The 16,521-nt window shown below is 36.5% G+C and overlaps 1 protein-coding gene across 1 annotated transcript in view; it reads left to right on the top strand.

The window, feature by feature from the left end:
• ACACA (acetyl-CoA carboxylase alpha) overlaps window positions 1–16,521 on the top strand; it is a 244,652-nt gene that overhangs the window by 168,416 nt on the left and 59,715 nt on the right. The window contains exons 41-44 of the mRNA XM_039886513.1: window positions 5,490–5,759; window positions 10,070–10,167; window positions 13,464–13,584; window positions 14,141–14,251. Of these exons, the coding sequence (XP_039742447.1) occupies window positions 5,490–5,759; window positions 10,070–10,167; window positions 13,464–13,584; window positions 14,141–14,251 (600 nt within the window). The remainder of the gene's footprint in view (window positions 1–5,489; window positions 5,760–10,069; window positions 10,168–13,463; window positions 13,585–14,140; window positions 14,252–16,521) is intronic.

Genomic DNA, 16,521 nt, shown 5'->3' with positions numbered 1-16,521 from the left:
TTCAGTGATGGAATTTCCTTTGGTTATTATTTTTCAGTTACTGTACAAGGCAACTTGGGCTGAGGTGGAATCAGTGAATGTCACATTCTTAATCATATTGTCACATTTTGTGTATGCTTTTATAGTGATTGCAGAATTTTCAATATAAAATCTCTGTTGTATGTATAATATAAATAGACCCATCTGTATAAAGTAATTTGACAGAAAAATTTAAGTGTCCTAATTAAATTGGGGAGGGGGTGTGGCTCTTTTGAAGTAATGACCCAGTCCGCTGAGAGAAAGCTATTCTTAGAATATTTTGAACCATTTCTCTTGAATGTTGTGACCCTTTTTCCCCCTCTAAATCTAACAAGGGCAGGAGGAAGCATTTTTCAACCTAATTCTCACCATCAGACAGAAAGTATTTTGCATTCAGAAACTATTTCCAGTATCAAATTCAATTTTGTCGAGTGATTAGTTGAGTTTAGTAGAGAATAATTTAAAAACACGAATTTGGAAATGGCTGTGGTGCTTCTGTACTGGAGAATAGTCGCTATTCTCACGTTGCAAGCCCTCTTTCAGTGACTGCATCACTATGTGGATTGTTGTGTTACATGTCTTTGCAGCTGTTACAGACTTGCATCTGTTGACACCATGTGTTCCTATCCCAGACTACTGGAAGAAATAGAGGAGTGAGTGAATTGATACCTTGCCTGCCTATCAGTGCAAACGTCTTTTTATGTACATATGTTTGTAAAGCTCTTTAGCCCGCTTCGAGATGAAAGGCTCTGTATAAATATAAGCTTTCGATTTTAGTACATGTTTGTAATACATGTGGTACAGTCCTAAATATGTGTTTAGCTGATAGGCACTGCTCTTGTCTATTGTACAAATATTGACTTTAAAAGTATAAATATGTATTTAACCATCAGACCAGAAAAACACTGAAGCAGTTACTTCTCAGGTAGAGATATTAATATTGTATAAACCTATATATACATATGTTTACATTCTAACACATCATCGCAGAGCATGTCTTTTTAAAAAATGAAATGATTGCCCCAGCAAACTGAGATAGTTTCTGATATTCTTCTCCCTTTGAGGTGAGCTTTAATTTTCATGTTTATAGCTCTCTAACATTATAAAAATATCTGTTGTAGTCTGACTGAAATTTAGAGTCAGTTCTTATATAAAATATGAAAAATCTAATAGGTGATAAGATTTTTTCCCCTTAAAAATTGTTTTTATTATGCAAATGTTCAAATATACACTGAAGTAGAGATGGAAGTATAAGCTCCCACGTACCTGTCACCTAGGGAAAAAGTTTTTGGTACTCTTCTCAGTTACTTTTTCTTAACTTATAAAGTTTTTAAGTTATCAATGCAGTATAAACACATTAAAGAAAATTTGGAAAATGAGGAGAAATACATGATTTCATCATTCTAAAATAATTATCATCTCATTTTGCTGTTGCTTCATTTCTGTTTTTTTCCTAACATTCTTTTAGTTAGAGAGAGTTATAACGCTATGCACTCACTATGTGCCAGATACTGTTCTAAGGTTTACCATGTATTTAATCCTCACAACAAACTTAATAGAGTGGGTTATTTGCCCCATTTTACTGATGAGAAAACTGAGGCACATAGAGGTTAGTTACTTACCTAAGGTTATATGGCTAGAAAACTGAATCTCTATTCTGTCAGGGTCCGATTCTATTGGAGTCATATTCTCTAAATCTGGCTTCTGAATCTGTGCCCTTAACCACCACACTATTTTGCCTTTCACAGTCATTATGGTATACATTCAATTTTGTTATACCAGTTCTTCAAATTTAGCATTACATCATGGGTATTTTAAACTGCTATTCATAGTCTTCATAGACATCATTTTATGAGGCTGTCCAAAATGTGAACAGTGACCTCACTAGCCAATTTACTTCATTTAAAAAAAGTTTTTATTATAGCATTTATTATTTTAACTTTTTGTCTTAAAATATTTTAGATCTGCAGAAAAGTTGCAACGATAGTACAGAGTTTCCATATGCCCTTCACCCAGTGTTCCCTCATGTTAATATCTTGTATAACCGTGGTATAATTATAAAAACTGAGAAATTAACATTGGTACAATATTATTAAGTACAGTCTTTGTTTGGATTTTACCAGTTTTTCTACAATGTCTTTGGATTTCACCAGTTTTTCTACAGTGTCCTTTCTCTGTTCCAGGGTCCAGTCCAGGACACCGTATCACATTTAGGTGTCAATGACATTTACGTTTATGTTATAATTGATATTTATCTTTTCATATTGTTTCAGTTAAGTGCAGTGGCACTAGCCTGGAACATTCTTCCTTAATTTCTCTAGAGAAGGAAATTATGCAAACTTATTTTAAATAATAAACAATTAGTACTAGCTATAAGGACAAGTTACTTAATTTCTCCGTGCCTTAGTTTTCTCATGACAATAATAATAGCTCCTTTTGAATTAATAACAATAGCTATTATTTGAGAAATTTTATAAGCCAATCTCTGTACTAATTTAATGTGTTCCTCACAACAGTCCCTTCAGAAAGATACTATTATCTTCATTTTCTAATTGGAAAAATTGAGGCTATACAAGGTGAAGTGAATGGTCCAAGGTTATATAGCTAGTAGTAGAAAGCTGAGATTTAGACCAAGACAGGCTGACACTTCTCAGCTTAACCTCTTAACTACTATCAGTATTTCTCAACATTTAGTATAGTACAGCATGCCCTAGATGTTCAATTAATGGTAGTTATTGTTATTTTTAAAAATATATAGTTGACTAATGTTTAGGACCATTCTGTGATCCCTAGAGATAAGTCATGGAGAATGTTCTAAGCCTTTGGTGTTGACCGTTTTCCAAGTATCATTTAAAAAATGACATGACTCTGGAACCAGCAGATATTTATTATTCCCATATTATGTGTAGGGCACTGGAGGAGATGATATAATGGTTCAAGCTGGCAAGCTAAAAGTGGTCCTAAGCAGTGTATGATTAATTATCAAATAAATTCTCTACATGAAGGTCTTAGTAGGAGATCAGAGAAAAAAGGGCTCATTTTAGACTAGAGGGAAGCTTTACTAAGGAAATTGAATTTGAATGAACCTTTTGGAATGGGTAGATATGGATAGGTTGAAAGGAGAGAAAGGAGCAAACTTCGTATGTTGAAGTTAATAGATTATGGCTTCTAATAGTTCATCAAATGCATAGGTATTATTAATTTTGTATGTGGGGACATTGAAGCTCAAAAAGTTATTTCCCAAGGTCACCAAGTTAACAAATGATAGGTCACGAAGTTAACAAATGGATATGGATGCAGGTTTGTTTGATTCCAAATCCCATGTTCACCATTATATGACCTACCATTTGATTAGCAGTGAAATCTAAACTTTAATATAAATTAAGGAGTAGATGCTTTCTTAGATGTTTATCCATTATGCTTACTCCAAACTTAATCTTTTCCAATAAGGAATCTCACTATATAAAGACTGGGGTAGCACTTTCCATTCTGTAATGGTACATTTCAAGAGAGAGGGAGGCGGTCGATGAGGAATACACTTTGGAAAGAACATTGATAAAGAGTAGTGTGTTCTTGGTGCTGCTATGTTGACACCTAATTGGAAGTCAATATTGTAAGCATAATGACCTGGACAGTTGCTGAACTGACTGCCCAAGTGACACAGAGTCCCCAGGTAATAACAGAAGATAAGAGTATTATTTGCCTGCCCAGTGACACATAGACACAGTGTTTGCATTAGCATCCAAATGCTGAAGTAGATTCTTCAGGGCTTGTGTCTTAAGCTGCTTTTGGCCTATGTGGCTAAGGTTAATATATCATAAAATGTGGTGTAAAACCCAATCTTTCTAACTAAAAATGAACTTAGAGGAAATAGCTTTTCCTTTCTGAAAAACAAAAACGATATTGTGTTAGAGGGCCACATGAGAAGGCAGGTAAAATATTCTCCCCACGCAGGCATTATATTAACCAGCTTCTTAAAACTGTGACCAAAATTGTCCTGATATTTGGAGTTTCTTTGTGCTGTTATTTATTTATTAATTTTTGGATGATCTGTTTCTTGTTCCTTTCTCTGTCTTTAATGAGCAGATAGAGTAATATCTCAAAGTGATTGGATTTTTTTCTGTGTATTATATCCATTTTGATTTGTATTTGGCCAGTGGTATAATATATTAAATAGCTTATGTTTATCTGTGGGTGTTTCACATATATATTTCTTAATGCTGAGAATCACAAATAGCTGTGTGGAAAGCTTCAACCAGCCTGATTACAGTGGATGTGCAATTGGATTGAGGAATGTGTACTCAGAGCTTATGATCACTGGCCCGGTTGAGTCTGGGTGATGCATGTGGCTTTCCAGGGATGCTGCTATTTACATCTGTTAATGGCCCTTCTTGATGGCCTGCTCCCCAATGAGGTGATATGCAGCAGCCTGGGGATGAGGGACCAAGGCTGCAGATGTGGCTGGGCTCCATTAGGCAAGACCAGAAATGCTCATCTGGTGGGCTTTGTGTTTGGGGCGAGTTAGTGGGGGTGGGAAGGGAGGGGAGACAGGAAGAAATGGGGGAAAATGGAAAACATTACTTATCTAGGTATAGGGAAATAGACAGGCAGACATGAAAAACTGCAGCTGTAACTGGGGTGTGAGTGAACAGAAAAGAAATGGAACTAGCAAGTAAACAAGTAGAAGGATTGACTAGCTCTCATATAGAAGAAGATTAAAAGAGGAGAGGGCTGTGAGGGTTTGGGAAGAAACATGTCACCCCTGCCTTTTAAGTCAATATCATTTATTTGTGGGGCTGGTCAGATGTTGCTGAACAGAGCACAGAGATTTACATATATCATAGTGCAGCAAGAGATCAGTTCTTTGCATCCTTTGGTTTTCTGGTTCTGGGAGAAAGTGATGAGGTGCTCACAGAATGCAGTTTGAACTATAGTCAGTTCTTGCAGAAATGGGAGATACATGAAGCAAGCCAGTAAGGAATGTTGCTGCTATTCCTACCAAATGCTGGAGGACAGTGAAAGGACCCACAATCACAAAAGTTATACAGTCCATGGGAGATGATTCTCTTCCTGCTCTCCTTTGATATGTTGAAGGTTTCTTGGAAAGAATCTCAAAAAATGTAGAACTAGTGTCAATAGATAAAGTGATAGAGAGTTCTGGATTTAACTCTCAGTGCCAATGTATCCTGAATACGTTTAGATTTTGGCTTTTTCATCTCTTTGAGCAGGCCCAAAGAAGGAATTGAGATAACTGAAATACATAGTAAACCAGCTATTCTCAACATAATCTAGAGAAGTATGCTAGAATGTTTGTTCTAGTTTCCCACAGGAAGCTTGGCTTGTTAGCAGTGCAAATGCATATGTTTACATAAAGGCTGTGTTTCTGGGTACAATCTGATACCTTCAAAGAGCCTGGAAAAAAATTTGCATGTAAGAAGCCTCTATTTATTTGTTTGTTTATGCTTTTGCAGATCGGCATGGTAGCTTGGAAAATGACCCTTAAGAGTCCTGAATATCCAGAAGGCCGAGATATCATTGTTATTGGCAATGACATCACGTACAAAATTGGGTCCTTTGGGCCCCAGGAGGACTGGCTGTTTCTCAGAGCCTCTGAGCTTGCCAGGGCAGAGGGTATTCCACGCATCTTTGTAGCAGCCAACAGTGGAGCAAGAATTGGACTGGCAGAGGAAATTCGTCATATGTTTCACGTGGCCTGGGTAGATCCTGAGGATCCTTACAAGGTACAGACTAAAAAATAATAATGCTACAAGATACTATATGGTTGTGTGTTGTGTGGGGGTGTGTATCCACGCATGTGCCTGTGTAGAGAGGCCGGGGAGAGGTAGAGGTTTAAATTCAAAAGTCAGTATTTATGGTAAACCAAAACCAAGTTGGAAACATTGTCTCTCAGTATGTTCACCCGGCTTTTCCTCCAGCTCTTTTTTTTGCTCATTTTTTTGGTTGAACACTGGATTAAACAGTAGGTATGCATTTAGCATGAGACATGCTAAGTCAAAAATATATATCTTTAAACTATTCCACTATGGCTTCCAGTACTTATGGTCGATCATTAGCAAAAGCTCTTATGTCCTCAGCTTCTTCTCTGATTGTTCCTCAGCCTTCTTATTCTACCTGAAACCTGCCTATCCTTTAAAGACACTGCTTACCCTGTAGCCTTCTTAAGAAGTGACTGGTTTCTCACTTTCTCTTGTACCACTGAGCCCAGAAGGAGAATAGTGTCTTCCTTGTGCCTCATTGCTACTTCCAGACCGTTTTTCCCCTCCTTTCTCTCTGAAAAACCCCATCTTTGAATCTCATGTCATTAGACTGTGTCATACTACCACTGCTCCTTATTATAGCATTCCCCGACCTTTAGTCACTCTCTCTCTCCTTTGCATCTTTTAGTTGCTGGCACATTGTCACTCTCTCCAATATTACTGATCCTGTTGTAATTCTTGGAGATTATTATATCCACATAAATGATCCATCCCATAATCTAGACTCTCGAATCCTTGACTTCCTCTCCTCTAATGGTCTTATCCTCCACCCCAGCTCAGCCTCTCATTTTCAAGCATCCCTTTCTTTGCTACCCCTCTACCCTATCTTCCCAACTCACTCTCGTGAGTACTTCAAGTCCAAAAACCCTGTGAATCCAACAGAACCTACAACTACTGATCCTACTACCTTTCTTCTGTTTTTTACTCCCTCCTTACATCCTCATTTCATTTCTATCTAGCTTAAATTCCAAGGTCAATTATAGGTTAAATATTAAAATCACATTATAATCTTCAGCTTTCCTACACTCTCAACTTTTTCATTCCGTTTATGCCGTGCCTTTACAAAATCCTGTGTAAGTCCAACTCTTTTCATCTGCTCTTGAATCTGAACCTACATAGCTAAACATTGATGGAGAAAAATACACAGTGCTATTGACTGGTCTTACTTTAAATTCAAGCTCCTGAATGACAATTTTGTGTCTTTTCCTGTCTCAAACCTCCAACACCTTCTTCCCCCATCTTCACTCTTAGCTGATGACCTTACTTGCCAATTCACTCAGAAAACAGAAGCAATTAGAAGACAGTGTCCACAAGCTCCCACATGTCTCCATCTGTGCCCTTATTCTCCACCATCTCTCCTGTACTTTGGGTGCACTGTCCCTGCTCCTATCTAAGGTCAAACCCTCCTCTTGTTCATCTGATCCTTTCTATTTTTGCCAACTTAAAGGTGTAGATCAACATTTCTTCCCCCTCACATCATCGCTTTTTCCCTTTCTACTGGATCGGTCCCTTTAACATACAAATATTTACCCCTCTAGTCACTACCCACATCCCATTTTTTTCCTTCCATTTACAGCAAAGCTTCTAAAAGAGTTGTCTCTTCTTGCTATCTCCAGATACTCTTCTCCCGTTCCTTCTGGAACCGACTTTGGTTAAGCTTGCACCCTCACCATTCCACTGTAGCTGTTTTTGTCAAGGTCACCATTGATTCCATGTTGTTAAATCTGTCGTTAATCTCAGTTATTTGACGTCTTATCAGCATTTGACACAGTCACTCTTTCATCCTTGAAATACTTCTCTTGGCTTCCAGGATGCCAGTCCTCTTTTTACCCTCCTACCTGTCCTTTCTCAGTTTCCTTTGCTGCCTTTCACAACTTTAAGTGTAAGAGTGTTTCAGGGGATGATGGAAATATTTTGTATTTCAATTGTGGTGGTGATTATACAAGTATATACATTCGTCAGAACTCATCAAACTACAACACTTAAAACTGATGAATTGTATTGCATGTAAATTATATGCTTCAGTAAAATTAATTTTAAAAATGCAGGGAAAACGTTGGCGACCACTACTAGATACAGGATTTTTGCGAGGGTTATGGATAGTGATGACGGTTACACAACCTCTGAAAATACTAAAAAATACTGAAATGTACACTTTATTTAAAGTGGCCAATTTTATGTTGTGTGAATCTTATCTCAATTTTTTAAATTACAAAAAAAAAAAAAAGAAATTAATGTGAATGGAGACAGATGTCAGGGCCGCAGAGGTTGTGGCAGAACCAAAAAGATTTAGACTTTCCAGTCTCAACCTCCTCAGGGCCCAGTGACCTCTCACCTGGTACCTTGGCAGAATAGCCTATATAGAAAGTGAGGTAAAGAAAAAAATGTGTTTCAGAGCTTGGACCCCAGACTGCTCCTCTTTTCTATATTCACCTTCCCTTGATGATCTCATCAGTCTTAAAGCTTTAAATTCCATCTGCAAACTGATAAACTTCCAAATTTATGGCCTACACTTGAACTTCAGATTCATTTATCTAGATTCAACATCTCTACTTATACATTTGTCTAAATGTAGCTTCTAATTTCTCATAAATTTGTTCTTCCCATAGTCTTCTCTGTTTCAATAAATGGTACCTCTATTCTTCCATTTAAGTAGAACACCTTGGAGTTATCCCTGACTTCTCTTGTTCTCTCACATCCCACATCCACTCTGTCAGTAAATCATGTTTACCTCCTGACCTTTAAAATATCCAGAATCCAACCACTTCTAACCACTTCCACTATTGCTAGGTATCTCAAGTCACCGTCATCTCTTACCTGCATTATTGTAGTAGTTTCCTAACTGACCTTCCTTCTTCTGACCTTTCCCTACCCAAACTCTACTCTCAACAGAAAGTGGAATGATCCAGTTAAAATATAAATCAGATCATGGCTCAGAACTCTCCTCTGATTAAAACCCTTTAGTGGCTTCCCAACTCATTCAAGGAAAAGCTGAAAGCTGTATAGTTAACTACAAAGTCTTGCATGGACTGGCCTTCCAATACCACCCTGCCCTCATTTTTTGCTATAGCTTGCCTCATTCCCCACTCTGGCTCTATCTTGCACCTTCTAGGCACACTCATGCCACAGCACGTTTATACTTGTTCCTTCTGCCTACAATGCTTTCCTCCCAGATATCCTCATGTCTCATTTTCCTCCAGGTCTTTGCTCAAACACTTTCAATGAAGCCTTCCCTGGCTATTCTCCTGTCGGCCTTCTCTATTTAATATTTTTTTTTTCTTAAACATTATTCCACTAACAGTCTATGTTTTACTTATTTTGTATATGTTCTCTCTCACAGAAGATAAGTTTCACGAGGCCAGGAAATTTTGTCTATTCTGTTTATTCTTGTTTTTCCAGTGCCTAGAACAGTACCTTGCACATAATAGGCACTCAGTAAGTGTGTGCTGACTGGCATACTAATAACACTCAGTGCTACAAGGCGTGCTCATCGTAAGTCATGCAAAATCTGTGGCAGATTCATGTCTCCTCCACATTGTGCTCACTGTCTGCCTAAATGTAGGTTTTAATTCATTGAGTTAAATGATGGGCATAATTTCTCATAGTATTTAAAATGTTTTTCTCTGTTTACTTTTTTTTTGGTTGAATGACTAATTCATTTAACTTAAACACACTGATATAACTCTATGTGAGTATGTATTTATATGTATAAAAATAAATAACTATGAAATGTTAGTGTTTTAAATAATTTTTAAATGTAAACAGAAACTAGTTTTTTAAAAAAGCAAAAGGTGTGAATTCAATGTTTAAGGATGATTAGCACTGCATAGACTTCCAATTTTAATATCGGGTATCCTAGTTTAATGATCCTCTCAATTATCACTTACCCGTTCATATTTTGGTGATACTATGGACTTGAGAAAGTGAAAAATAGTAATTCAGACAATTCTTTAATTTTGTATTGATATGTTTAACAGAGGTGTCACTAAAATAAGAAAACTGATCAACTCTGTTGAAAATGAAATTACTGGGATATACTTGGTGTTGCAGCTACAAGACATCTTGTTTCCAGGACAGTCAGTGACTGGAGAAATAGGCTTCTATCTTTCAAGAGAGAACTGTCTATGCTGGTATTCTGTTAGACAGTAACTCTAAAAAATTATGTGGCAATATGAAGCTAGCTTTGGAACAAGCTGCATTATGCATTCTTTGCTATGTCTTCTGGTTATGTGATGATGGCAAATAATGAGTTAAAAACTATTTGTGCTTCACAGGGATACAAATATTTATATCTGACCCCTCAAGATTATAAGAGAGTCAGTGCTCTCAACTCTGTCTATTGTGAACATGTAGAGGATGAAGGAGAATCTAGGTAGGTATATATGTATCAGAATAATTTGGCCATAGATTAAAAGAAGGAGAATCTGATTATTTTTTCCCTACTGTTCTGCTAATCATGACCTTGAAGAGCAATGAAGATTTTTATATAATTTGGAGGTCTTAGGTTTGTATATTAGCTCTACTACTTATTAGCTGAAAGATTTTAATTATATTTATAATATTTATTCATTTTAGAAAAATCGGAGCATGTAAACAATTATGAATAAAAAATAAAAATCAACTACAATCCTATTGAAAGACAATTATTAATGTATATTCTTGCTGCCTTTTCTCTGTATATACCTTTTCTTAATAATTGGGTTGTAATAGAAAAACTTCTATAATTTGTTCTTTTCACTAAAAAATATTTTGGGAAAAATTTTGTATCTTCTTAAAATATTACTTGAGAACATGACATTATATGGCTTTACAGTATTTCTTCATAATGAATATATCACATTTGAACATTCACAAGTATTTTCCCAAATGTTAATCAGTTGCTCCAATACCATTTATCAAATAATTTACGCTTTCCTCACTTTTACAATAATCTTAATTCAGTTACTAGGCTTTGTATTCTGTTTTTGCTCTGTTAGTAGGCTAATGCCACACTATTTTAACTATTCTAGTAGGTTAGAGTTCATCACATTTTAAGTTTTTTTCCAAGTTTCATTAGCCGTTTTTGTCTTTTTATATATAGGCTCATTTTTTTTTTATTCCAAAAATCTTTCCATAATGATTTTGATTCAAATTGAATTAAGCTTATACATTAATTTAAGAAGAGCTTACATCTTGATAATATTAACTCTTCCCAACAAGAAACATGGTATGAATTTTCCTTTTATTCAAGCGTATTTCTAAAGTTTTGTCGTTTTCTTCATATGGGTTTTGCCAGAAGTTGCCAATCTTTTTTGGTTCACTGCACCCTTACTGTCTCAGTAATTTTTTCATAGCACCTTTAAGCAAGAAAGATATACCTAATATTTCTGTTTATTACGTAGTCAGACCCAAACAGCTTCATAAGGATTTATTAATATGCCCAAACAACTTAGTAATCATTTGAAAATATACACATAATTGAAAATTTTTCCTATTTCATTCTTAATAATTACAGTTACTTACTAATTGTGATATTGGCATCTGCATGACATCTTAAACCTTGGAATCAGCTTGGACATAGTCTTGTTCTGCATTTTTGTGCAAAACTTGTGAGAGTTCTTTGTGTGTTTTTGTTTGTTTTTCACAGAAACTGTGAAAACTCAGCTTTGCAAAGATAGGACATTGTCAAAAGGAATGTAGCACTATCTAATGTTAAGATGTGAACTACCTAAAGCAAGTATTTCACATGGGACCTAACAGATATCACTTATCATAGTGTTTCTTTCAAAAATTTAAAAACATCCTTCAATGCCTCTGGCATTTATTTCACTGTGGCAAATGTGGGTATAGTGGGATTTTACCTATTTTTAAATGTTTATTACTAAATATTTTGCATTTTTTCTTACTACTGTAAATGGGATTTCTCCCCCTCCTGTCATATTTTTTTAACTCTTTGTTACTGGTATCTCAAAAGAAAGCTGTTGTTTTTATATATTGCTTTTGTTAAAGCAAATTGTTTTTCTTTTCCGAGCTTTAGTTTCCTCATCTGTAAGATGAAGATCAAGTAAACTAATATATGTAAAGCTGTTAGCACAGCACTGAGCACATAGTAAGCAGTCAAAAATCCTGGCCACTATTGTTATTCTCTGTAATAATGGAGATGATGTTATCTATCACACTAGATTGTTTTGAAGATCAAAAATGATACATACGAATGTGTTAATTGTATTACACTATACAAAGGTTTTCATTATAAATAACATTAAAATTTGGTACTACTTTAAAGAATGATAATCTTAATGGTAGAAGACTCTGATCATCAAGCAGAAAATGGGAAGTTTTTACTCTTTTTCATGTAATACAATGGGAGAAGATGCCATTTAACAGATTACAGACACCTTTGAAGCAATATGCAGTCCTTAGGAGGGAAAAGATGTGCTTTGCGGGCAAGGCTGACTGGGCTCATGAGTATTTGTGACTCTATGGCATGTGGATCCTATAAAGAAAACACATTAATCCCCTACTCCTCACCCCCCCTCACACACACCCCTCCCCAACAAATTAATGTGGCTTGTTAACCCCTTAAGGGAGATTAGCTTTACCAGGAACATAACTCTAGAATCTAGAGTCTAGATACAGCGCAAAAGGAAGAGCAAAAAATAGAAAGGCAAGGGAAGCTGGGAAACAGAGATGCAAAGCCACAGACCAACAGCAAGGGCAAAGAAAGGGAATTGATGGAGGGCTCAAAGTAAAGAAGGGAGGAGAGAAATATAGGAGCAAAAAAAAAAAAAGTATTTTAAGAGCCACTATGGGATACTTATTTATTATTTCAATTTATAAAACTGTGCCCAGTGCCAAGCCTTCTGGGTACACATGGAACAATAACTAAGATATGCCCATCTCTACTTCCAACTTTGTATTTTTCCTTTATTTTATTAGTTGCACTCCCCAACTCCCATTTCCCATTATCAGCTATCACTCCTAATCCCCTGCCAAGAAGACAGATGAGCGGCTCCCCCTGGATCCGCAGGATGCTTTCTAGACAACTTGGCCAGCATTTTACTTCTACACACATTCCATCTGCCCCTCCAGAGGCCTACAGCCAGGAACCCTTGTGTATATACTTTTGATATTTACAAAGGAGCTAAGATGGGAGCACACTTTTTTGACTTTAGAAATTGGGCTGAACATTCTTACTACACCTCTGGATATGTAAAATTTATTTAAAACTGCTGATTTATTGGCTATTGCTTATCATAGAGAGATAAACATTGATCCTACTTTTAAGACACTTGCTCTAGAAAGTAAGCAAGGGCATCTAAAACCCAAGTGCCATCTATCTATCAAGTCCTCTCCTTATTGCTTTCATTTAACTCTCACATCAACCCTTAGAGGTAGCTACTATTATCCCCATTATGCAGAAGTAACTATTATCCCCAGAATCACATTGCTGTGTGTGTCAGAGCAGGGATTTAAACCTATTTACTTAATTCCAGATTGCCACCAGACAAAACAGGTACCAAGCTAAAAAGGAAAGATAAGTGAATGAAGAGTATAAGAAGAGAAGAGCCCTGGTTTTATATACAAGCTTCTAGTATGCTTTTAGCAGCCTTTTAATGGTGGTTATTCTTTTAAAGTATTGTTCGTACTATGTTTAACCTTATAATTTGGTATGGCTGTATCCAATAGGTACAAGATAACTGATATTATCGGGAAAGAAGACGGAATTGGAGTAGAGAATCTTCGAGGTTCTGGAATGATTGCTGGAGAATCTTCATTGGCCTATGATGAGATCATCACCATTAGCCTGGTAAATCTTGCCTGAATATAGAATTTTCAAAGAGCTGACTGGGTAGCTAAGATTTCTTTTTGCTCCCATCCCTACTATTCAGTCCCATTAAGAAATGAGAACATTTCTTGAAAATTGCAAATCTATTAATTGTGCATGGTAAAAGAAGATAGGATAGTGTAAATAACTGAATATCCCGGGTAAACCTATCACCTCCTTTTAGCCTTTAGTTTAACATCTTATTTCTCTAAATAGTCTACCAGAGTTTTAACAGCTTGAATTTCTTCTCTTACTTTCTTTATTCATACCTCTAGTATAGGTACCAAGCATCTGAGAAATAGACAAAGGTATAAGAGAATTAAAAGGCCTCTGAATATTTAAGTGTCTAATACTTGAATCAGTGAATGAATTCCGTACTTTCTTTTCTTTGACCAGGAAATTGTTAATTTTGTATTGTTATTAATCAGACAGACTTCACAATATTTTTTTCTGTTAATGTGGGTTTTACATATCTGTGCCTTAGTTCTTACAGCTTGAGAAGGGTCATAAGTTTGTGACATGTAGAATTTTTTTTAAGGTTACGTGCCGAGCCATTGGAATAGGCGCTTACCTTGTTCGGCTGGGACAGAGAACCATCCAGGTTGAAAATTCTCACTTAATTCTGACAGGAGCTGGGGCCCTCAACAAAGTAAGTTCCTAAGGTTTGGGAGAAGTATGTGAAACCGTTTGAGCTTATTGCGAATTCTTAATTCAAGATCCTGACTAGGAGGAAGCCATTCATTCAATCCATACCTTCCTTACACTATCTCTTCACTTTTCCTTCCATTTTCCCTGCCCATTGCCTTGCTTGTCTATTTATTCATTCATTTCCTTCAACAAATATTTGAGTATTTACTGTGTGTTGGGCACTGTTGCAAGCCCTATGGATATGTTAATGAACAAACCATATAAAACTCCTCCTCCAAAGAGTTTATATCCTATTGTCTTTCTAGAAAGATAGAGAATTAATTTAATTCTTTTATTCTGCCCTCCCTCCTTTTTTCTCATCTATGGGTAAGTGATATTGCTGTCTCTGAAACATCCTCTGAACATACTGAGGATACCAACTTTTAATGTTTTGAGAAATTTGTGAATGCACTTCTAAAAAGGGGGACTTAACGTGGTCCCTTATACATAGGCGACGTACTTGAAAATATTGAATGGGAAGATGGATGTATGGATGGATTGCTGGGAAAGAGTATAATGTAGAGGCTTATCTTCCTTGCAAAAGAAATATTTGTGCCTTTTCAATCCAAGCTCATTGGGGCTTTACCAAAGCGGGGAAAAAAGGAATGGCGAGATCAGTTCTTGCAGGAGTGAAAACTATCTGAGAATACTTGAATGTACAGAGAACAATATAGTTCTCATGTCTTTGCTGGCATAGGAAAATTATTGTCTCTCCAGAACCAGGAATATGTAATAGTCTGGGGCCCGCTAGCTGGCCCTGTGCAGCTCATATAACCTATCAGCTCTTCAGCTTTCTTTATCTGTCAGAAGGGGATAATTTACACTTTTAAATGATACTGTAGAGATTAAATGAGAAGACATAAGTAAAATACCTAGTATTGAGCACAAAGTGCTGGCCCTCATTTACAATTTCAGTTCCTTTTTCCTCTCACATGGTGTAGTGATTGAGCTCGTGGAGTTACACCTATGCTAAATTCTATTGGATGTTGTATTTACTAGACTTGCACAAACTTTTTATCAAGCTTTGACCTTCAGGTGGAAGGATAGGAATTTAAGTGGCCTATCCTATCATTCCCTTTTAGAAAAAGTTGTTACTTCCATTGGTCCAGTTAGCTTTAGGGGATGTCAGAATTGAGGAGAACGGTTGATGTGATCAGCTTGCTTTCTGCATTAGTGTATCCTTCTCTGGGCTTCCCTTTCTCTTCAAGAAGAGAGAAAGCAGCTCACAAAGGCAAACTTGGATGTCCTGCTCCCTTTTTTGAGAGTGGCCTAGAAATAAAACTTGTGAACTGTCACTACTGAGGGAGATTATTGCAGTGGAAGAAACCACTAAGTGTCTTAAATTTTTTTAAGTTGCTCTTTTGGATACCTTCTTAGGATAAGATACTGATGAATGTCAAAGAGAACTGTAGGTATCATTATCTGGGAGGAGAGTATTTAAAGAAAACACTTGTATTTTCATAATGTTCCCATACCTGAACAAAGAGCTAATTTCTGAAATGTATCTTGTTACATTGAGTCTCTTATTTTCTTCCTGATAGTATGTTATACACAAAGAATATTACAAAAAGCAAAGGTTTGGTGGTTTTGTTGGGGTGTTGTTGCTGGTTTTTTGTTTTTGCCCAGGAACTTGCTGATTGAATTTCATTCGTACCATTAAGAAAGCTTTAGGGATTTTTTTCTTAAAATCCAGTTGAATCATTCCAATAAAATTTGTTATAGTCACCATCTTCCGAGCCTACAGAGCTGCTTATTAAAGGAGTAGTCTGGTTGCAGAGGAAAAGACAAGTAAAGCTGCAACTGTAACTAATCGAACAATGCTGATTTCCAGAAGGACATGACCATTTGTAGCTGAAGGGAGTGATCAGTTATAGAGGTTACCTAATCCTGCTCCTTCTGTTTCACTATCTTCATGTCGGTGCTTAAGTATAGAGTTGCTGGAAGACACACTATTTCATGCAAATTCATTAAGAATGTCTTCTCTGCCCCTTTGCCTATCAGATATGAAAAAGGAAAGTGTACAGGAGCTACATGCTCAGACTGCTTCCTCTGACTCCTTGTGCAGGTTCCGTTTTTGTGTGTACTGGTGTCTTTCTAAATCTCCGTTTGCCTTCCTTTCTGTAGGAGTCTCTGTCTTTCACACTCTAGGTGTGTGCAGGTCACTTGAGTGCATGTCTCTTCCTGTGTGAGTGCTGGTCTCTCTGTCTCTTTGTGTCTGTATCTTGCTTCTAG

Source organism: Pteropus medius, unplaced genomic scaffold, assembly GCF_902729225.1.
Source record: "Pteropus medius unplaced genomic scaffold, Ma_sr-lr_union100, whole genome shotgun sequence".
NCBI lineage: Eukaryota > Metazoa > Chordata > Mammalia > Chiroptera > Pteropodidae > Pteropus > Pteropus medius.
The sequence above is the reverse complement of the archived record's forward strand: the minus strand, read 5'-3'. Positions and strand labels throughout refer to the sequence as shown.